At 45.7% G+C, this 23,905-nt stretch overlaps 1 protein-coding gene across 4 annotated transcripts in view; it reads right to left on the minus strand.

The window, feature by feature from the left end:
- Window positions 1–23,905, minus strand: part of OFD1 (OFD1 centriole and centriolar satellite protein) — a 134,884-nt gene that overhangs the window by 67,460 nt on the left and 43,519 nt on the right. For all 4 annotated transcript variants that reach the window (XM_029604569.1, XM_029604568.1, XM_029604567.1 and 1 more), the window contains exons 10-15: window positions 19,832–19,951; window positions 10,221–10,294; window positions 4,994–5,085; window positions 4,347–4,536; window positions 3,551–3,681; window positions 422–533 (exon numbers count right to left, since the gene is read on the minus strand). In XM_029604569.1, coding sequence (XP_029460429.1) covers window positions 422–533; window positions 3,551–3,681; window positions 4,347–4,536; window positions 4,994–5,085; window positions 10,221–10,294; window positions 19,832–19,951 — 719 coding nt within the window. The remainder of the gene's footprint in view (window positions 1–421; window positions 534–3,550; window positions 3,682–4,346; window positions 4,537–4,993; window positions 5,086–10,220; window positions 10,295–19,831; window positions 19,952–23,905) is intronic.

Below are 23,905 nucleotides of genomic sequence, written 5' to 3' on the forward strand. Positions count from 1 at the left end.
ATTTCTCTCCAGATCAGTAGCCCTTCCTATTAAGGTCTGTATATACTGCCATAAAATCATGCCAATGAGTTAATTGATGGGCTGCATTTATTGATTTGGAAGATTCAATCAGATTGTAATCATTTTGCTCAGTGAAACAGAAACTAAACGTCACCAGCTAGCCAAGATAAAGCTGCAGCCGAAAAAGTGAAAATGCTACTTACCCATTCTCAGTACCTGAGAATCCTACTGCCTCACAGAATCACACTTACACACATTCTCTGCTCAGGCGGTACTCCCAGCTAAAGCTAATGCTCAGCCAAAAGAGAGTGCCGAGAGTAGGCAAATGAACCATTTAACGCCCTTCCAAACAGTGCAATTTCAAATCTTATAAAGGTGAAAAAGCTTACAAAAAATGGAAGAGAAAACTAAAAGTACAGACCGAGCTGTGTTTGGTGCAGCTGCAGCTTCAAATCTTCTACCTGCACATTTAACCTTCTGATTGTGTCTTCACAGTTTAACAACTGGGTTGTCAGCTCTGCACAGCGATCAGCCTTCAAAAGAAGAGGAAGACAGAATGGAGTCAGTTTCTCCCTTTGGTTTCCTTGTGTTCCCTGCTTCTTCCAATCCCCATTATCAGTAACAACCAAACCCGAAAGTAGCACCACCTGCCATCACATGACAAACCTAGAGCTGGAAGTGTCTTCTAAGGCTGAAATTCTCACCACTGCAACAAGTGTATGTCAGCCCTCCCTCAACAAGGCTGATTCTAGACACAAGGCAGTGTACGTGTCACACGAGATCATAATTACTAACCGTAAAACAAAACGAGGCCGTGATCCCTGCCACTTAATACCATCCCTAACTCCCACTCAGGGTTAAACACCCGTGAACATGTGAAAGGTCCTTCCAAACACTGCTCCGGCTCTGCCTGCACCTGTGCACTTGCCCTTATACTGGGAGCTTCCCATCTGCCATTGGGGTCCCGCTTACTTCTGGGCAACTACCCTGTCTCACACACTTTCTCCAGATGGTCTCTAGGGACACTACGACCCCACAAAACCTAAGGGGTAGATTTTAAAAGCGCGCGCCGGAACACGCATGTTATAAAATCCGGGGGCCGTGCACGCATGTGCGGGCAGCAGGTGGTGTACTTATGCAATTGCCGCATGGTGACGCATCCCAGCCTTTCCCAGTTTCCTTCCAGACTTCCGCTCTACCGGCCGCCTCCAGCCCCACCCCCCCGGACCGCCCCTTTATCTGGGTCTGGCACTTCGGCGCGTAGAAGGGGTCATGCACGTGGCAGGGCCTCTTTGAAGATACGCGGGGTGCTAACTTAACTGAGACTGTGCATGTTAAACTGCCCCCCAAAACCTCACCCCGAGTTACTAGTTGCCCCTCTTAAGTGGTACAAACAGTTTGCTTATAAAGAGTCTCTTTCTCTCTCAAAATATGACAAAAGCCTGTCTGGGTAATGCTCAGCTTGCAAAGTGACAATATCGCGGGTGCGATAAATTTAATGCACGTTGCGGTAAAACAGCTATGCAATGTGTTATCAGGAAAATTAGCCTAAGCACGCCCCTTTTTTTTTAAATCACAGATGCTATTTTTTGCAATTTTATAGCAAAATGGTAAATCTAGAGGTTAGCCAGATAATGCTTTTCCACCCTAGAACTCCCATGGACCCCCACCCAGACCTAGCTGGATAAGTTTCCATTCTGCTAAAAACTTTTGACGGTTATGTGAGGGGGTGGTCAGACAAGTGGGATTTTTGAATGCCGGTGTTTGGCGAAGTGCCAAAGTGAACCAGACGAACACGCTGAACACAGACCTCTGCCTAATCAAGATTCACTTAACTAGCCAGTGCCCTGTGACTGTTCTTAGGAAACTGTTCAAAAGTGGGACAGAATCCTGAGACGGGTCTGGTTGGCTGTGCTCCTCAGTCAGGACTAAGACTTCTGGCAGACCCTGGGCTAGATCTCGCTGGAGGTGGTGCTGCAGAATCAATCACAACCCACCGGCTTCCTAACCTTTAAACCTTCATAGGACATTGCAAGGAGGCCAGCTTAACCCCTTCAGCCCTGGCTGACACAAAAGAGAGTCTTCCAAATACTAGGATTTGCAGAATACTGCACAGATCCAGAAGTCACTTGTGTAGAAAGTTTGCAAGGGAGAGGGAATTCTCACTGGGGAAGACACAGGTGCAAGGGCAAAACAAGGAATCACAACAGGCACAGAGATCCCTATTTCACCACAAATTCCAACAGGTCTCGGTTTCAGGATATCCACAGTCATACTTTGTGTGTTACATCTGCATTGACTTGTGAATCAGATTCTTTTATATATTTTGATTGTCTTAATGGTGGCTCACAAGGACCAGAGTTCAGATCAACATTACTGATCTATTACTGGTTATATTAATACACATATCAGGCTATTTGGTGTTAAACACACAGTGCAACATAGTAGTTGCTGTATGATCTACAGTGAATCAAAAGGGATTGCTAGTGCTCATGTATCTTAATACAAAACAGTCTCCTGACTGCAGAACTGCAGGTTTTTCACCATCTACCATCTGCTGGAGACAGAGAAATACTGAGGGTCTGAAGGTGGCACACTGGGTTCTCTGTCTCCATCTGCTGGCAGGGAGGCAAAACCCAGGAGTCTGGACTGATCTGGGTACGTACAGGGAACTGAATTATATTCCTCAAATTAGGTCAGTCTTGGCTAAAGGTTAAAGTTAAAATAGCTATGTCACCTGAGACCGGTCTTAGAGCAGAATGATTTTAGAACAATTGTGCAAGCCTTTGCTCCGACTATAGGGTTACCAAAAACACAGAGTCGGTTGCTGCAATATTGTCAAAATTCTGCCGCCAGACTAATTACCAATACAAGTACATCCAAACATATAATCCTGGTATTGCAAAGATTACTTTGGTTGTCAGTGCCTCAGCAGCTACAATTTAAAGACATTATGCTAATAATTAAATCCTTTCAAGATAAATGCCCCAGGCTATTTATCTAATTTATTTAAAAGATGTTTCAGCCTGGGTCTACGTTTGGCTTCACAGCATCTTTCAACATTACTTAGTGTAAAGGAGGTCCATCTAGCAGAAGTTAGCCCTAAATTATGGAATTCTCTCCCAGATGAAATTAAGTTCGTAACTGATGTAAAGGCTTTTTGGAAAAAAAATAAATAAATAAAAGTTACCTTTTTTCGAGAAGTGTTTTCTGTTGCAGTGGAATTATTTTATTGTTTTTATTTTCATTTTTTACTGTTTGAATATGAACCCTGTGATTTGTCAGAAGATTTTTTTTGTTTCAATGGACTGCTATTATGTTTTTATGGTTTTTATTGTAGAATGTCTTTGTAATATGCCTCTGTAATCCGCTTAGCATGTGCCAATATAGGCAGAAAATAAATATTTTAAATAAATAAAATTAATAAATCAAAGTAAAACTGTGCGTAAGTTTCTTTTGATTATTGCCTCCAAAATGTTTTGAGAAGTGCTGCTAAGGGAAAAAAAATAGTGACTATTACTGAAGTCCATCCAAACGGCGCAGGATGTACCTCATTTTGCAATTGATTTTCCAGAAGTTCTTTCTGCGTTTTGAACTCCTCTTGGTCGAGTTTTCTACCATTTTCTGCTCTTCTTAACTCTGCTTGCAGGGCTATCTGCTCAGCTGCTGGATAAGACAGTCCTAGAATTTAAAGAATGCCAAAATTGCCCATCAGCTTGAAGTACATTTTTGTTACAATTAAAGCTTGCTAAAACTATCACATATAACCAGAACATTTTCTGAGCTATGCAACAGCCTTGATGTTCCTTTTCTGGTTGTTAGGCAGGAAGAAGGTTTTCAGCTTTCAGATAGACTCTGACATATTGTATTATCCTGGGACACCCAATAACATCTCGAGGGTAACATATTCCATCTAAGTCTCAACGTTTTGCTAGAATCTTCCACCCTGATCTAACATATGCTATAAAACTTGGATAAAAATTACAGGCACAGTTTTTTCTTAATTTTCTGGTTGAAAAGAATGTTGAACTGAGCCCCATTTCCCACTCAACATTCAAATTGTAGTTTGTGATGTACTGCGTTTTTAAAATTGACATGATATGTTGTTACTGTATGCATCAAACATTTTGATATTTGGAGTTGCAGGTTATAAAAAAAAAGTTTGATAAGTAATCATATCGAACACAGAATCAGCTATAAAATAAACATTTATGCCCTGCAACTTCTTCCAACAGATTATCTACTGCATTGTGCTTGTCTTGTGTACTAATTGTAAAGTATTAAGCATGCCGAGAAGAGGCTGGTGCTAGAAGCTGCGTGTCACTATGCTAGAAGTTTCCACTCACTGTCTCTAAGCTGCTGCAGCTCTCTGTGACTTTCCTCCAATTGCTGCTTGAGAAACTTGATCTGTGTCTGAAGCTCCAGCTTCTCCGCCTTTAACTGGGGATAGTCTCTGGTTTCCTTCAGGTTTTCTGTAAGCAACTGGTTTTGTCTGGTCAGTACAGAAACTTGGGCATTGGCTGAGTTCAGTTCCAGCTGCAAGTACAATTAGTGAGAATTATTCAGCCATGTTCCACAAGAGCCACAAATAGCCATTCTTTTGTATCGCTTCCATAACAACACAATCAAAACTGTTATACGTTTGCTGTCCTCTGCTATAAAGGCAGCAAGGGCGTGGAAGACAGATGACAAGAAAGCAGCAGACCCCCCAGATCTACCTTACCACCTTCACAGAAAACGTCCTTGTTGTACGTCTTCATGTGATAAGTTAGCAAGTGACTGTCTCTCTCATGTGTACATGTTGTAATGCTATAGAAATGTGCAGTGGTAGCATTAGTAGTAGCAGCAGCAGTAATCACACAGTGGAATTTCCAGAAGACAGTGTGCGTGGTAGGATAGGATGCAGAGGGCTAAAGCGAAGAGGATGGAAAAGGTTACCGTACACACCTCCCTCTCCAACAGTGACAGCTGCTAGTAATTCTCAATATCCCACCTGAACTTCCTCTGTGTGGGATATTGCCTGATGAATTTCTTCCTTCCTTGAATCAATCACTAAAGCTTCTTCGCGTAGACGCATTGCCTCCTCTGAAAGTTAAAAAAAAAAAAAATTGCAGTAGTACCATTGGATCTGTATGGACCTAAATATTTAGTACACGGCAGATACCAGAGACCCTCAATATACATAACAATACAATCACTGGGTGACGAGAATCAAATCAAGGAAAAGCGCTTCATGTGATCTACTTGGATTTCAGCAAAGCTTTTGATATAGTCCCACATAGGAGGCTCATAAATAGAATGAGAAACTTAGGAGTGGGTTATAAATTGGTGGAATGGATTACAAATTGGTTGACTGACCAGAAGCAGTGGTAATGGTAAATGAAAGTCATTCTGAAGAGAGATCAGTGTTAAGCAAGAGGGCCTCAAGCATCAGTTTTGGGACCAATTCTGTGAGTGATGTTGCAAAGGAGATAAAAGGTTTGTCTTTTTCGGTTAGCACTAAGGTCTGCAACAGAGTGGACATGCCTGAAGTAGAGAGAATGAAAGATGATTTAAGAAAGCTTGAACAGTGGTCGAAGGTTTGACAGCTGGGATTCAATCCAAGAAGTGCAGTCATCCATTTAGGGAGCTGTAATCCAAAAACAGCGGTAAGAGATTGGGCTGAAAGAGTGGCATTGGGGTGATAGTGTCCCCCGATCTGAAGGCAGTGAAGCAATGTGACAAGGTGGCAAAAGCCAGATGGATGCTGGGCTGCATAGAGAGAGGAATAACCAGCAGGAAAAAGGAGGTGGTGATGCCCTTGTACAGGTCTTTGGTGAGGCCTCACCTGGAGTACTGTGTTCAGTTCTGGGGACCTTATATCAAAAAAGATAAGGACAAGGTGGAAGCGGTCCAGAGAAACGGAGTGGGGTCCGCATCAAAAGTCATATGAGATGACAATGAAGGAGCTGAATATCTACACTCTGGAGGAGAGGAGGTGCAGGGGAGATTTGATATTGACCTTCAGATACCTGAAAGGTACTAATGATGCACAAACAAGCCTTTTCTGCTGGAAAGGAAACGCAGAATTAGGGGTCATCATACAAAGCTCCAGGGAGGATGACTCAGAACCAATATCCAGAAATATTTCTTCACAGAAAGGATGGTAGATGCATGAAATGTCCTCCCGGAAGAGCTGGCGAAGACAAGAATAATGATGGAATTCAAAAGGGCAGGAGATAAACACTGTGGATCCCTACAGGCTTGAGGATGCAAATGAAGAAAAGGTAACCTATATTAACGTTACTTGTAACATTTATTTATTTATTTATTTGCTTGCTTTTATATGCCGACATTCATTGGGGGATATCACGCCGGTTTACATGTTAACGCAGATAATAGAAAGACTAAAGTGTCTTAATATTATTACATTGTAACAGAGGTAACAATTAATGTAATTACATTTTAACAGAGGGGAAACACTGTAACGGGAGTACGTCAAACAACTTAACAACTCAGCATCAGTATAATCACATTAGAAGGTAGGCATCTCAAGAATTGTTACATTGTAAAGATAAGTACAAAGGAAACTTAGTGGCACTTATTGTGTTACGCATCTCAAGAATTATTGCATTGTGTGAATAGGAAGCATAGAAGAAGTTATTGTGATACGCAGGCGTGCAATAAGGCATAATGGCATTGTGACATTTTCATTTTATCAAGAGATGAGGAGGGGGAAGGAGGTTAGGCCTGTGGGCTGGTAATAACCAGGTTTTTAGATTTTTTTTGAAAGACTGGGTGGATGTCTCCAATCTGAGTTGTGCAGGGAGTGCGTTCCATAATGAAGGACCGGCTATTGATATGGCGCGTTCTCTGGTTGTGGTGAGGTGTGCTTGTTTTGCAGAAGGTATGTTTAGCAGGCCGGTGTTCTTGGATCTTAAGTTTCTTTGGGTGTCATAGTGGTGGAGGGTGTCTTTTAGCCATTCCGTATTTTTATTGTAGATGGATTTGTATAGTAGGGTTAGGGCTTTGTATTGGATTCTGTGGATTATTGGGAGCCAATGGAGGTCTTTGAGGATGGGTGTGATGTGGGAGGATCGACTATTAAGGATCTGGCTGCTGCATTTTGGAGTAGTTGAAGGGGTTTGAGGGAGGATGCAGGGAGCCAAATGAGGAGGGAGTTGCAGTAGTCCAGTTTGGAGAATAAGAGGGATTGGAGTACTGTCCTGTAGTCTTGATTGAAGAGGAGGGGACTTGAGTTTCTTGAGGACTTGTAGCTTAAAGTAGCCCTCTTTTATTGTTGCGTTGATATGTTTTTTTAGGTTGAGCTCTGAGTCCAATGTGATACCTAGGTCTTTTACTTCGGTAATGCATTGGCTGAATGGTTGGATGGGCGTGGGGTCTTGTATGTTCTTTGTGAGGTGCTTGTTTGTTATGTAAAGTATTTCTGTTTTTGAGTGATTGAGTGTGAGGGATAGCTGCGAAAGGAGGTTTTTTATTTGGGCTGAGTAGGATTCCCACAACAGTAGGGTGCGTTGTATGTTTTCTTTTATGGGGAGTAGAATCTGGACATCATCTGCGTAGACGAAGTAGTGGAGGTTCAGGTTGGAGAGGAGTTTGCAGAGGGGGAGCATATATATGTTGAATAGGGTGGAGGAAGGAGAGGAGCCTTATGGTACGCCATGGGGGAGTGGGAATTGCTGTTGTTTAGTCTCACTTTGTAGGATCTATTAGATAAGTAGGTTTCAAATCATTTTAAGGTTTTGTCGCCTAGTCAGATTTCCATTAGCTGGGTTAGTAAAGAGTTGTGGTTGATGGTGCTGAAGGCAGCAGAGATGTCCAGTAGGAGTGTCCGGCATCGAGACCTCTCTGGGTGATGTCTGTGAGGGATAGTAGTAGTAGCGTTTCGGTGCTGAGAGATTTCCTGAATCCGTGTTGAGTGGGGTAAAGGATTTTGTGTGCTTCCAGGTGTTCTGAGAGTTGGTGGTGCATGGGGGTAATCTGCACAGAGCAGCAGTTACTTCCAAAAGCAACTTTCTGGGCAGACCGGATGGACCTTTGGTCTTTATTTGACGTAGTTTACTATGTTATAGTTCATTGGTAATATTACTTAAAAACATAAGAACATAAGAAATTGCCATGCTGGGACAGACCAAGGGTCCATCAAGCCCAGCATCCTGTTTCCAACAGAGGCCAAAAACCAGGCCACAAGAACCTGGCAATTACCCAAACATTAAGAAGAACCCATGCTACTGATGCAATTAATAGCAGTGGCTATTCCCCAAGTATAATTGATTAATAGCCATTAATGGACTTCTCCTCCAAGAACTTATCCAAACCTTTTTTGAACCCAGCTACACTAACTGCACTAACCACATCCTCTGGCAACAAATTCCAGAGCTTTATTGTGCGTTGAGTGAAAAATAATTTTCTCCGACTAGTCTTAAATGTGTTACTTGCTAACTTCATGGAATGCCCCCTAGTCCTTCTATTATTCGAAAGTGTAAATAACCGAGTCACATCTACTCGTTCAAGACCTCTCATGATCTTAAAGACCTCTATCATATCCCCCCTCAGCCGTCTCTTCTCCAAGCTGAACAGCCCTAACCTCTTCAGCCTTTCCTCATAGGGGAGCTGTTCCATCCCGTTTATCATTTTGGTTGCCCTTCTCTGTACCTTCTCCATCGCAACTATATCTTTTTTGAGATGCGGCGACCAGAATTGTACACAGTATTCAAGGTACGGTCTCACCATGGAGCAATACAGAGGCATTATGACATTTTCCGTTCTATTAACCATTCCCTTCCTAATAATTCCCAACATTCTATTTGCTTTTTTGACTGCTGCAGCACACTGAGCCGACGATTTTAAAGTATTATCCACTATGATGCCTAGATCTTTTTCCTGGGTGGTAGCTCCTAACATGGAACCTAACATCGTGTAACTACAGCAAGGGTTATTTTTCCCTATGTGCAACACCTTGCACTTGTCCACATTAAATTTCATCTGCCATGTTGCGATGGAGAAGGTACAGAGAAGGGCAACCAAAATGATAAAGGGGATGGAACAGCTCCCCCCATGAGGAAAGGCTGAAGAGGTTAGGGCTGTTCAGCTTGGAGAAGAGACGGCTGAGGGGGGGATATTATAGAGGTCTTTAAGATCATGAGAGGTCTAGAACGGGTAGATGTGAATCAGTTATTTACTCTTTCGGATAATAGAAAGACTAGGAGGCACTCCATGAAGTTAGCATAGGGCACATTTAAAACTAATCGGAGAAAGTTCTTTTTCACTCAACGCACAATAAAGCTCTGGAATTTGTTGCCAGAGAAGGTAGTTAGTGCAGTTAGTGTAGCTGGGTTCAAAAAAGGTTTGGATAAGTTCTTGGAGGAGAAGTCCATTAATGGCTATTAATCAATTATACTTAGGGAATATTATATGGAAACATTCCATAAGGTGCACACAATTGAGAAACCCCTGCTTTTCCTGTCCTATTTTCGAAGCCCCTTGCCCAGACAAATTCATTGGGTGATCCTGATGGCTTTTGCTGGCATAGGGTGAAGGGGAAGCCTGCTCAGATGCAACACTTCAGGCTCACTCAAGTAACACCTGAATGCTTGCTCACTCCTTCCATCCCTCCTGAGCCCACGTGCTTCAAATGTGCAACGAATACCCAGACTTCAGCAAGGCAAAAAAGAATTTTAGCACGGAGAAAAAGACCAGATAGACAGAGATCTATCAATTTATACTTGGCACAGGGAGACAGTCCAGATTTTAAGATAAAATAATTCACAATTGCCACAAACACACATCAACTGTGAACATATCCATGTTGAGGAGATTAGTATTTTGCATTTATAAAGATTAAAAGAAATAAACTGCTCATTTTCTATATACAATGAATTTTTATGTCTGTGCCAAATTAAACATTTGTGCAAACACCTTGCATTTTTCACCATTACAAAATTAAATCTTGCAAACAAATAAAAAAAACCCTATAAAAATGCTTGTGCAATTTTGAAATTGCCCCAGTTTAAAGCAAAGCATAAATCTGATGCAAGGCGTAAACATTTTAGAAACATAAGGCATAGAGGGCTGCAGGACATCTGCCCAAGCCTTAACTCTGATGCCAAAGTCACGTGCTCAGAGGTGAGTCCTGATGTCATGTCCCAGGCTATGCAAGCGAAGGCTCCAACCCCTCTTCTTTAACCTTTCACCAACAAAAACAACAACACAACCCAAACCTCTATTCTTTTTCTCATCTTCGGTGACCTTGTGTGATCTTTTCACATATTCTTCTTTCAGCTCAATCTGATATCTAGATACCAAAAAAAAATAAAAAAAGCCCATTACACACCATCACACATCAATGCAAAGCTGTGAACATTATGTACTTATTTATATCTGCAGCGTAAAGTTTACTATCGCCAATGGCGTGACCCTGCTGGATCAAGTCTCGGGGATTAGGTCTCCCTTGTTTTGGGAAAGGCTATTTTGAAAGCAATTTCCGAGGATCTCAAGCCTTTTACCCACGTTCAGCATTTGTCTGAAAACTTTCCGCTCTCGATGCGGGCACTGCAAGAATAACCAGGCTTTTAGCCTTACTGTGAGGAGGTGCTCCGGGGACGTGCTCAGGCCAGGGGAGGAAAAGTACATGCGGACCTGGCACTTCCAAAGCTATGCGTGGACTTTTCCCCTAGCAAACATTTACCTGCACAAAAAGCAGGCGCAAATGTCCACGGGTATTTCATACCTGGGGCAATGTTCAAAGTGAAGGTTTCTCTTCAAAAATTATGCACCAGTGTGGGCAGTTTGCATATTGTTCCCTTAACGTCCTGTCTGTCACCTCCATAAAAATAACAGTCCCTGACATGGCAGGTGGGGGCAGGATGATTTGCGGGTTTTTTATTTATTATTTATTTATTTTTGGCTTTTTATATACCGGAAGTTCCTGTATAATATACATATCACTCCGGTTTACAAGGAAATGACTAACTGTCGCCTGGATGGCGGTTTACATGGAACATATAGAACAATTAAAACAATTAAACCCTTAGAAAACAGGTACATTAAAACCATTAGAAAACAAATTAAAAAACAAAAATAAAACAATTAGTAATTACATTGTTGCTGTACATTTTTAGACCAGTTGTACTTTGAAGTTTTGCTTTAAATTTTGATTTCTTTTCAGTTTCTCCTGTAACCCTCAATATCGAAACCTTCTCTAGACGTTCTTTATGATTCTGAAGTTATTCTGACATAGGCCACCTTCAAAGGGTAAGTCAGTGACTGAATCAGAACCAAATCACTCACACCACATCTTCCTTCTAATGCCACCTCCAGTTAAAGCATTGATTGCTAGAAAGGAACACTCATTACATAACAGACTTTCTTGATCATAATGTTTAGATTACTTACCTGGTAATCTTCTTTTCCTTAGTGTAGACAGATGGACTCAGTACGAATGGGATAGTATCCGCGTGCTAGCAGTTGGAGACGGATCTGACGTCAGTACGGGGGCGTATATAGCCCCACAGGAAGCGCAGCGACTCAGTAATCTTCCTTGCAAAAGCTGTTATGGATGTGTGTACTGACGCTCAGTGAAAAGTGAAAGTGAAAACAGGATTCCCCTGACCGATTGACAGTGGCTGGAGACCGCCAGCGTTCCCAACCGGAAAGCGGCGACACCTGGTAGAGTGCACGCTCTCATGTAAACAAAGGTATGGCTTACCTGGAATCGGTGAAACTCATGCACACAGGCAGCGGGGCGGGATGCTGAGTCCATCTGTCTACACTAAGGAAAAGAAGATTACCAGGTAAGTAATCTAAACATTTCCTGGCGTGTAGCCAGATGGACTCAGTACGAATGGGATGTACAAAAGCTTTACCTCCCACCTGGGTGGGAGGCTGCCTGAGGACCATGCAAAACCACCCTCGCAAAAGTGAGTCCTCCCTGGCCTGGACATCCAGACGGTAGAACCTGGAAAAGGTATGAAGGGAGGACCATGTCGCTGCTTTACAGATGTCTGCTGGAGACAGCATCCGTGATTCAGCCCAAGATGCCGCTTGGGCCCTGGTAGAATGAGCCTTGACCTGTAGATGCGGAGCCTTCCCAGCCTCCACGTAGGCGGCTCGAACGACTTCTTTAATCCAGCGGGCGATGGTGGGCCGCGAGGCCGCGTCACCTTGCGTCGTCCCGCTGTACAGAACGAACAGATGGTCCGTCTTTCGTAGGTCTTGGGTAAGTTCCAGATACCTGGGCAGCACTCTGCCGATGTCGAGATGGCGTAATAAACGACCTTCTTCAGATTTCCGCAAACCCGCCGTGGTAGGCAAGGATATGGTTTGATTAAGATGAAACTGTGAAACCACCTTAGGCAGAAAGGAGGGAACCGTACGAAGGTGGATAGCCTCTGGAGTGATCCGAAGAAAGGGATCACGGCAGGACAGTGCCTGCAACTCGGAGATGCGGCGCACTGAACACACCGCCAGCAAGAATACCATCTTCAAGGTGAGAGAACAAAGAGGCAGGCACCGAAGGGGTCTGAAGGTGGAGCCGGCGAGGAAATCCAAAACGAGGTTGAGGTGCCACAAAGGCACAGGCCACTTCAGTGGCGGATGAATATGCTTGACTCCCAGCAGGAAGCGAGAAACATCTGGGTGCCTGGCGATGGTCTTGCCATCCCTCCTGGGACCATAGCAAGACAGCGCAGCCACCTGAACCTTGATGGAGCTGAGGGACAGACCCTTCTGAAGTCCATCCTGCAGGAAATCCAACACATTAGGAATTGTGGTCGCATGTGGATTGGTGCCATGAGTGTCGCACCCTGCTTCAAATACTCTCCAGATCCGGATGTATGTGAGGAATGTGAAAAACTTGCGAGCCCGGAGGAGGGTAGCAATCACGGGCTCAGAGTAACCCTTCTTCTTCAATCTAGCCCTCTCAAGGGCCAGACCGTAAGAGAGAATTGAGCCGGATCCTCGTGTAGAATGGGACCTTGACGTAGAAGGTCCCGGAGAGGAGGCAGGGGAAGAGGTTCCCCTGCCAGTAGTCTTCTCATGTCCGCGTACCAGGGTCTTCTTGGCCAGTCTGGTGCCACTAGAAGAACTAGGCCCCGGTGTGTCCGAATCTTGTGGATGAGGGCGCCCAGCAGAGGCCACGGAGGAAAGGCGTATAGGAGAGTCCCGGGAGGCCACGGCTGGACCAGGGCATCGATGCCCTGCGAGAACGGGTCGCGCCGGCGGCTGAAGTATCTGGGTACTTGAGCATTGGACTTGTCCGCCAGTAAATCCATGGCCGGAATCCCCCAATGATCGACAATCATCTGGAAAGCTGTGGGGGACAGCCGCCACTCTCCTGGATTCAGGCTTTCTCTGCTGAGGAAGTCGGCTGTGGTATTGTCCTTCCCAGCAATGTGGACGGCGGAGATGTCAGGCAGATTCGCCTCCGCCCAAACCATCAGTGGGGCGACCTCCAGAGATACCTGTCGGCTTCTGGTTCCACCCTGCCGGTTGATGTAGGCCACCGTGGTGGCGTTGTCGGACATCACCCTGACCGCTCTGTGCCGCAGTCTGTGAGCGAATCGAAGGCATGCCAAACGGACTGCTCGGGCCTCCAGGCGATTGATGTTCCACGTCGACTCCTCTCTGCTCCATCGCCCTTGCGCGGTGAGTTCCTCGCAATGAGCGCCCCAGCCACTCAGGCTGGCATTCGAGGTGAGCAAGGTCCACGTGGGCGAGGACATCTTCGACCCCCTGCTCAGGTGGTTGGACTGCAACCACCACCGCAGCTCGGTCCGAACTCTGGCCGGTAGAGGAAGGTGCGTGGAATAGTCCCGTCGACGGGGGCTCCAGCGAGAGAGCAGGGAATGCTGTAGAGGTCTCATATGGGCCCGCGCCCAAGGCACTACTTCCAGGGTGGATGCCATGAGACCCAGAACCTGCAGATAATCCCAGGCAATGAGCCGACTGGCTCTCATCAGATACTGGAGACGGTGCCGAAGCTTCAACTGTCTCTTGGTCGTAAGACTGACCGTGTCCGCCCGGGTGTCGAACTGTACTCCCAGATACTCTATGGACTGGGAAGGCTGCAGACAGCTCTTGCTGAGATTGACCACCCAGCCCAAACTTTCCAGGAGGGCGATCACTCTGTCGGTAGTCCGCAGGCTCTCCTCTTGTGATTTCGCCCTGATCAGCCAGTCGTCTAGTTAGGGATGGACTAGAATCCCTTCCCGCCTGAGCGCCGCCGCTACCACTACCACCACCTTGGTGAATGTCCGTGGCGACGTTGCCAACCTGAAGGGCAGAGCCCGAAACTGGAAGTGGCGGCCCAGGACTTTGAAGCGTAGGTAGCGCTGATGATCCGGATGGATCGGGATATGCAGGTATGCTTCTGACAGGTCCAATGCCGTGAGGAATTCTCCTGGCTGGACGGCGGCCTTGACGGAGCGTAGAGTTTCCATGCGAAACCGCGGGACGCGCAAGTATCGATTGACTGACTTGAGGTCCAGGACAGGCCGAAAGGTACCCCCTTTCTTGGGTACCATGAAATAGATGGAATAATGACCAGAATTCACTTCCCAGGCATGTACTGGGATGATGGCTTTCAAGGACAAGAGCCTCGCCAGTGTGGCTTCCAATGCCGCCTTCTTGTGCGTGGGACAGGAAGATTCCACAAACTTGTCCGGGGGGAGATGATGAAAGTCCAGGTAATATCCCTCCCGGATCACGGCGAGGACCCACTGGTCCGACGTAATCTCGACCCACCTGGGGTAGAAGAGGGCCAACCTGCCCCCTATGGCTTCGTCCCCCAGATGAGTCGGCGCATTCTCATTGGGAGGCGCGGGCGGGACCCGAGCCCGGGCCTGCTCCCCTCCGATGCTGCTTGGCCCGAAAAAACTGATTCCTGGCCGGAGGACGTGGCGCCTGGTAGCGACCCCTGTAAAGAACAAAGCGCTGTGATCCCCTGCCCCTGGAGGGCCTTGGAAAGGCGCGCTGGCCCCTTCGGAACCGATCTTCCGGCAATCTGGGCACTGGAGAGGTGCCCCATGCACTGGCCAGCTTGTCAAGGTCGCTGCCAAAAAGAAAGGAGCCTTTAAAGGGCAATCTAGTGAGGCGTGTTTTGGAAGGCGCATCCGCTGACCATTTTCGGATCCAGAGCTGCCTCCTGGCGGCCACGGAGGATGAAATCCCTTTAGCCGTCGTGCGGACCAAGTCTGAAGCCGCATCTGCAAGAAAGGAAAGAGCGGGTTCCATGTCCGCCGCTGGAGCGTTGTTCCGAACCTGTGACAAACAGGCACGCGTCACCACCGTGCAGCAGGTGGCGATCCGCAAGGATAAAGCTGCCACCTCAAAGGTCTGTCGCAGAATGGCGCCCAGTCGCCGGTCATGAGGCTCCCTGAGGGCTGTCCCCCCTTCTACGGGAATGGTAGTGCGCTTGACCACAGCACTAATCAAGGCGTCCACCTGAGGGCACGCCAGCAGCTCCTGTATAGCCGGTGCCAATGGGTACATGCCCCTTAGCGCCCGACCCCCTTTGAAGGCAGCCGCTGGTGCCGCCCATTCCAAATCGATCAGTTGTTGTGCCGCATGTAAGAAAGGAAAATGGTGGGCTGTAGGACGAAGACCTTCCAGCAGGGGGTTCTGCGCCGGGGGCACCGAAGCGCTGGGACCTGTAATATCCAATTCCGCCAGGCACCGAGACACCAGGTCGGAGAGATCCTCCTTAGGGAAGAACCGCCTCATGGTTCAATATGGCTCAGTCCCTGGAGGAAGGTCCCCTTCGTCCGGGAGCTCGGATTCGTCCGGTGAGACCTCCTGGTCCAACTGATCCGGACTGTCCAGCAGCGGGAAGTCCCGCTCACGATACGGGCATGATGGCCCAGGAACCGGATCTGCAGGAACCGCCACCGCAGCAGCAGGCGCAGCAGGCGCCGCAGGCGCAGCCACCGCAGGAATGACAGGAACAGCCTAAACCGCCTGGCCAGGCTGGGCAGCCGTTTGCATCTGTACAAAAGCATGAATTCCCTTAAAGAGATCCACCCAGGAAATTGAAGCAGCCTCAAAGTGCCGGGGTACAAGCTCCCCCGGGACTCCTGATTGGTCGAGACTGCCCCCTAACTCCGGGGTAGCCCCTGGGGAACTGTCCACAAACCGTGGCTGGTCCAGACCCGAGGGTCGCACGGCCTCCTCACATTGGGCACAAAGCGAGTCTGGCTCATCACTGCATGTGGCCCGAAGCTGGCATGCAGAGCAGAGGCCAAGGGCTGCAATGCCCGAGGTAGGGGGCGCCGGCGCCGCAGACTCCGCTGCGTCCCACTCCATCGAGTGATAGGCGCTCAATAAGAAAAAGCGGCAGCAAGCGGCGCGTAATACAACAGGCGCTCAACAATAATATGCGGCAGCAAGCGGCGCGTAATACAACAGGCGCTCAACAATAATATGCGGCAGCAAAAGGCGCGTAATACAACAGGCGCTCAACAATAATATGCGGCAGCAAAAGGCGCTGAATACAACAGGCGCTCAACAATAATATGCGGCAGCAAAAGGCGCTTAATACAACAGGCGCTCAACAATAATATGCGGCAGCAAAAGGCGCTGAATACAACAGGCGCTCAACAATAATATGCGGCAGCAAAAGGCGCGTAATACAACAGGCGCTCAACAATAATATGCGGCAGCAAAAGGCGCTGAATACAACAGGCGCTCAACAATAATATGCGGCAGCAAAAGGCGCGTAATACAACAGGCGCTCAACAATAATATGCGGCAGCAAAAGGCGCTTAATACAACAGGCGCTCAACAATAATATGCGGCAGCAAAAGGCGCGTAATACAACAGGCGCTCAACAATAATATGCGGCAGCAAAAGGCGCGTAATACAACAGGCGCTCAACAATAATATGCGGCAGCAAAAGGCGCTGAATACAACAGGCGCTCAACAATAATATGCGGCAGCAAAAGGCGCTGAATACAACAGGCGCTCAACAATAATATGCGGCAGCAAAAGGCGCGTAATACAACAGGCGCTCAACAATAATATGCGGCAGCAAAAGGCGCGTAATACAACAGGCGCTCAACAATAATATGCGGCAGCAAAAGGCGCGTAATACAACAGGCGGTCAACAATAATATGCGGCAGCAAAAGGCGCGTAATACAACAGGCGCTCAACAATAATATGCGGCAGCAAAAGGCGCGTAATACAACAGGCGGTCAACAATAATATGCGGCAGCAAAAGGCGCTTAATACAACAGGCGCTCAACAATAATATGCGGCAGCAAAAGGCGCGTAATACAACAGGCGCTCAACAATAATATGCGGCAGCAAAAGGCGCTTAATACAACAGGCGCTCAATAATAATATGCGGCAGCAAAAGGCGCGTAATACAACAGGCGCTCAACAATAATATGCGGCAGCAAAAGGCGAGTAATACAACAGGCGCTCAACAATAATATGCGGCAGCAAAAGGCGCTCAACAATAATATGCGGTAGCAAAAGGCGCTTAATACAACAGGTGCTCAATAATAATATGCGGCAGCAAAAGGCGCGTAATACAACAGGCGCTCAACAATAATATGCGGCAGCAAAAGGCGCTGAATACAACAGGCGCTCAATAATAATATGCGGCAGCAAAAGGCGCTTAATACAACAGGCGCTCAACAATAATATGCGGCAGCAAAAGGCGCGTAATATAACATGCGCTTAATAATAATAAGCGGCAGCAATGTACGCAGAATGGCCTCAGTCACAGGCGGTCAGCAGTATACGCTCAATATGCATTGAATAGGCATTCAGCAATAGGCGGTCAGCAGTATACGTTCAACATGCATTGAATAGGCATTCAGCAATAGGCGGTCAGCAGTATATGCGCAATCTGCATTCAATAGGCTTTCAGCAATAGGCGGACAGCAGTATACGTTCAATAGGCATGCAATAGACTTTCAGAAATAGGCGGTCAGCAGGATATGCCCAATCTGCATTCAATAGGCTGTCAGCAATAGGCGGTCAGCAGTATACGCACAATATGCATTCAATAGGCGGTCAGCAGTATATGCCCAATCTGCATTCAATAAGCGTTCAGCAATAGGTGGTCAGCAGTATACGCACAATATGCATTCAATAGGCTTTAAGCAATAGGCGGTCAGCAGTATACGCTCAATCTGCATGCAATAGGCGTTCAGCAATAGGCGGCTAGCGTTATACGCTCAGTGGCATGCAATAGGCCCACAATAAGCTAGAAACTCAAAAGGAGGAAGAAAAGCCGCGCCTATTACGGGCGCGGAGTACCTGAACAGGCCCGAGATGGCGTCCTCCACGGCGTGCCACGCCGCCGATCCTCTGTGCTTCGGAGACCCGTAGGAAGGGCGTGCAGCTTACCAGCGTCGGCGCTCCTCGGCTGGAACACAAGCGGTCTCCGGCTGCGGGGGAAGGGAGCACCTCGCCACCGCAAGTGAGGATATGCACCCGCTACCTTGTCCACGCCGGGACCGAGGGCCTCGTAGGCTACACCCGAACGTCGTTCGGGGGCTATGTCACTGCTGCGGCTCGGCAGGACCGAGGACTTTCCCACCGGGGGAGCACGGCAATCACCCCGGGAGCTCGCTGGGGGAGGAACCCGAGGGTATCTACCACAGGAGCGCGGGGCTCTAAGCCTAAATAGGCAAGAAACAACGAAATAGAATCTGAAATGAGAAAAAAGAGAAAAAATCAAAGTAGTCTTGGAAAGCACGCTCAACTAGCGTGCAGGCACTCCAAACTGCTTTGGAGACGGAAATTACTGAGTCGCTGCGCTTCCTGTGGGGCTATATACGCCCCCATACTGACGTCAGATCCGTCTCCAACTGCTAGCACGCGGATACTATCCCATTCGTACTGAGTCCATCTGGCTACACGCCAGGAAATTCTTTGTTAGTGGGGAATATTTTAAGACTCCCACTGACTGCATAGCCGGAGGAGTCATTCCAGCTTGCACAGTTGCACCTGAAAAGATAAGTTGTCCCTGGCTATCCCTTTACACAAGACTCAGAGGCGGCTAATTAGGTTAACCCTAAAGTTGGAATGGCTCAAATTGCTATGAAATAGGAGCCTTAAAATATCGCTGCCCACTGCCATGCTATTCCAGACTCAGCATTTACAGCACCCTCTCCATGGGCGAGGGGGGGAAATCACAGTCATCACTCAAGGGCGACACCTAGTGATTAAGTTCAGAATCCATGATTGCCAGGTTCTAGGAGGAACCGTGGTACATGGGCCCTGGCGGAATAGCAAATAGGGGAAAAATTCCCAGGTAATTGCAAATTTTAGGCTCATCTATCAAATGCCAGCCCTGGTTCTGATTGAGCTAGAAATACAAAGAGGCAGGAGGAAACTGCCAGATGAATAATAACTATATGTGTACTGGCCAATAATTAATAAAACATAACTTCTTAAACAGGTCTTTAGGAAAAGATGTGTTGAGTATCGGTTTTTTTGTCTTATGTTTTATTAAGGATGTTTATTTGTGATCCACACAGGTCATATTGTACGGATGCTGAGGAATATAAATGTAATAAATAAATACAATTGTACCCTACTAGAACAACACAAGTAACCTATACAAAAGTGAATGAACGCTATTTCAAGACTTCTCTCCCATTCTGCATGTTGGTATAATGCGAAAAAATACAGTTTTACTTTCCGCATGCCAAAGTCTCCTCCAATGATTTACAATCACACAGAGGATACAACACAGCATGAGACCAACAAATCCAGACCAAAATAATCAGCGAGAAGGGGGTTATCTTTATCCAAGGTCTTGAAAACAAAGTTTGTAATGTTAAATAAAAAATAATAATAATCATAATTAAAATACTGTACTTCAGGAGCTCATTCTTAAGCTTCTGGTCGTAAGTATCCTCGATGTTCCTCACTGCTAGCTCACGGCACCTCAAAGCATCTTCTAGGCTCCTGTTCTTCTCCTCCTGGAGCTTCTCGGCACTGCAGTAAACCAGAATGTAAGCGTTGAGACAGGCTTTCTGACCACAGCACGACATTTACGTAGGTGCATTGTTTCATAGGGGCTAATATTTAGTAAGGCCACAGAGTGGCCAAGGTATTTGGTGCATTTTCGGATACATTCTGACCGACTAAAGTCAGGTCTGGCCAAGTTCAGTCCACAAAAGCCACAAACTGCTTGGTCTTCAGGATATTCACAATGAATATGCATGAGATATACTTGCACACAGTGGACTGCCAGGGTATACATAGTAATTAAGGAAATAACCTGCACAGCATATTATTTGCAAATGTAATTGTTGTACATACTACTGTTGGTCATATTTTTATGTTTGTTACTCACCTCAAATATGTCCTGAATGAGTGTGCATTATATTTTTTTTTAAAATAAATCAATCTCATACATATTCATAGAGGAGGCATTATATATGTAAAAGTAGCATATATTGTAGCAATTTTCAATCATGCATTTATGTGCATAAAACTATGGAGTGAATTTTCCAAGGAGTTAAGCAAATAAAAGGAAAATTGGTTCTTATCTGCTAATTTTCGTTCCTGTAGTACCACAGATCAGTCCAGACTTCTGGGTTTTGCCAGCAGATGAAGACAGAGAAAGTTTCACTGACACTGTACATAACCCAGTGTGCCACCTGCAGTCCTTCAGTATTGAAATATACCCAAGCGAATGAGTAACAATTAGCCCTTCCCCAAATTGAACAGCAGGGAGAGGAACCGTGAACAGTTAAACTCTGAACAGAACCGACAAGAACCTGCTTCCTTCTTCATAGAAGAACCTATGCCTTTCTTCATAGTAGATATACAATAAAGAGACACTGGGTGGGACTCTGGGCTGATCCGTGGTACTGCAGGAATGAAAATTAGCAGGTAAGAACCAATCTTCCTTTCCCTGTACATCCCCGGATCAGTCCAGACTCCTGGGATGTTCCAAAGCTTCCCTACCCAGGGTGGGACCTCGAGAGTCCCACTCGAAGCACACACTCTCCAAACCCCCTAGTATCTGGGGTCCTGGACATCCAGCTGGTAATTCCTGACAAAGGTGTGCAAAGACTTCCAAGTAGCCGCCCTACAGATCTCTTGCGGCAATACTTACTGACATTCGACCTAGGAGGCCACCTGCGAACGAGTGGAATGCGCCCGGCCTGCACAGCCTCAGCAGCAGACAAGGGCTTATCCATCTGAAGCTGGTGAATCCAGCGAAGGCCAGCTCGCAACATAAAACTGCTGTACGTAGCCGCCCGCCCGCCCAGAGCGGAAACTTCGAAGACCCGATTCTCAAACCAACTATATGCAAATAAACTTGATGAATACTCAGTATCTGATTTCTGAAAACCAGGCCTGTTTCCAGATCTAGAGGACCTGGTTTGTACACTTATGTCAATGCTTTCAAGATGCACTAATCTCCTGGTCCTTGACGTGAATGTGTCTTCTTTGTTGCCCACATTTCTTTGCCAAGGAACATTAAACTACTGTAAGCATTAACACTAATAATTAATGCCAGTTTCCATGGAGATATTATATCATGATAGTCACCAAAGCATCAGATTCAGCAGGCCAAGGCATCACTTAGCATCTAATGCTCAGGGAGGAGAAACTGAAGGCTTTTGGCTTCTCCATAGTCCAACTTCACTAGCCAGGGCAACGAGAACTAGCCAATGTCTAGCTCTGCCATGACCAATTTATTTATTTATTTAGAGATTCTTATATACCGTGGTACGTATAGATATACATCACCACGGTTTACAGTAAACAATAAATTAGCAACAGGCTTTACATACAACAGGTTTGTAATATGTTTGTCAATTATGTAATTGATATTAGTGACCAATGGGTCACTAATATCAATATTTAGCTCCATACTACATTCCTATGAAGATAATGCTATGGATTTTTTCAGATTTCTTTTTATTGTGCATTTGCAGAGTCCCAGTGGATGTAGTGGAGACAAAGGCCAGCACCAAGAAAGCATGGGAATGGCAGGGATTGCAGAGCTGAGCAGTTATGTGGATGGGCAAATCAGATAGGCCGCATGGTCTTTTTCTATCATCATGTTTTATTTTGAATCTTAAGCCCAAATTTCTCTAAAATTTCAAAAAGTAAAACTTTAAACACTAAAGATATATAACTTGGGGTAGCCTCTCACTACATATATAAAACCCTGGCCTGTGCACTAATGTAGAACAGAAAACACTAAAAAAAAAAAAAAAATTTGGAAATGTAACAAATTACCTTTTTTTTTGAAAACTAAGAAACCAAATGTTAGCAACTTTGGTGGTGAGAGAGACAGAGAGACAGCAGAAGAAGATTAAGTTTTTTTGGTATGTTCATAATTTCATTACATTTATGATCAGAGAGTGAAAACTCCAAAATTATCATCATGTTATTAAACCCCAACCTACGGGGATACCACCACAACACCCAATTCAAGAAGGCTTTCCTCCCCATTCTGCCTCTGTGGGAAAAGACTGATTAATCAGGCCCATAGAGGGAAGTAGTTATTTCCTCTTTAAACCTACCAAAATTATATTATATTAGTAGGACTACAAATGAAAAGCTAGGCATTTCATTTGCCAATTCCCTTCTTTTACAGTGTGAGAACATAAATCTCTTCTAAATACAAAAAAAAATAAGTCCACAATCCAAATCTGGGCCTATTATTTTAACTCAAGATATTCTGCATAAGGGGAAAACACAAACGCTTCTGATTTAAAACTCTGCTTGAAGTGATAAAAAAAAAAACAAACAAAAATAATTGTCTTTGACCACAATACTGTATTTGGAAACTGTGGCTAGGGGCAGTTACAGAGTGAGGGTCAGATTAAGGGTAAAGGTAAACAGTATTTACATAAATCACATTGGTGAGAGGAAGGAGCAACCATAACTTGTCCCTGGCTAGAGGGATGGTGTCATGTCCTTACAGAAAACATAAAAGTAATAAAAGCTACATTTTAGTTAATGTCACTTTCATAACAAAAATCCAAATTCTGATCAGCTGGGTTAATTCCTCTGAAAAGTATCCAATCACATGTAACTTGTCACAGTTCACAAATAACTTTACAGCAGAGGAGTGATTTGGCATGGGAAAAAGGCCAGATTGCCATTGCGTCAGTTACAAAACCCTTGGCGTTGGGGGGGTATGGGTATCCCTAATCCAGAGCTTTCCAAACTGTGTGTGGTGCAGGTGTGTCGCGCAAGCCCGGTCAACTCTGATGCGAGTTTGGGCTTTTTTTTTCCTAGAGATTCACTTTTTTTTTTCAGTTTATGGGTTGCTTATTATTGGGTGATTTTTGCTGTCAATTGCGTATTTTGGGGGAGCTTGGTGGGTGGAACGAGCCCAGCCATCCTTGCATTGGCTGCTGCTGCCGATGAGGCCTGGCCATGAGGAGTACTGACTGCAAGCAGCAGTGTCTGGTGATCATGGAAGGGAGTGAAGCACTTAACTGGCAACAATCAAAAAGACGAGGTACATGAGTGTGGGGGCCAGACATGTGCTGGGGAGAGAGAGATGAGTGAGTGGGGGGCAAACGTGCTGGGGGGACAGACATGTGCTTGAGGGGGAGAGATATGAGTGTGTGGGGGCCAGACATGTGCTGGGGGGAGGAGAGAGATGAGGGTGTGGGGGACAGACAATTTGTTTTATTATTGTTTCTCATAAATTATAATAACAACATGAATCTTGGAATATATATTTTTAATATGTAATTGTATATTTGTTTAATTGATTAAGATGTAATTGTATATTTGTTTAATTGTTCAATCTGTTTGATGTAATTTTCTGTTCCTTGTTCCGTGTAAACCGAAGTGGTATGCACTAGTGCATGAACTCCGGTATATAAAAGCCTTTAAATAAAATAAATAAAATAAATAATATAAATTTAAGGTTTTCATGAGATAGGTTGTGTCGTGAAACATTTTATT

Source organism: Rhinatrema bivittatum, chromosome 5 (genome assembly GCF_901001135.1).
Source record: "Rhinatrema bivittatum chromosome 5, aRhiBiv1.1, whole genome shotgun sequence".
NCBI classification, from domain to species: Eukaryota; Metazoa; Chordata; class Amphibia; order Gymnophiona; family Rhinatrematidae; genus Rhinatrema; species Rhinatrema bivittatum.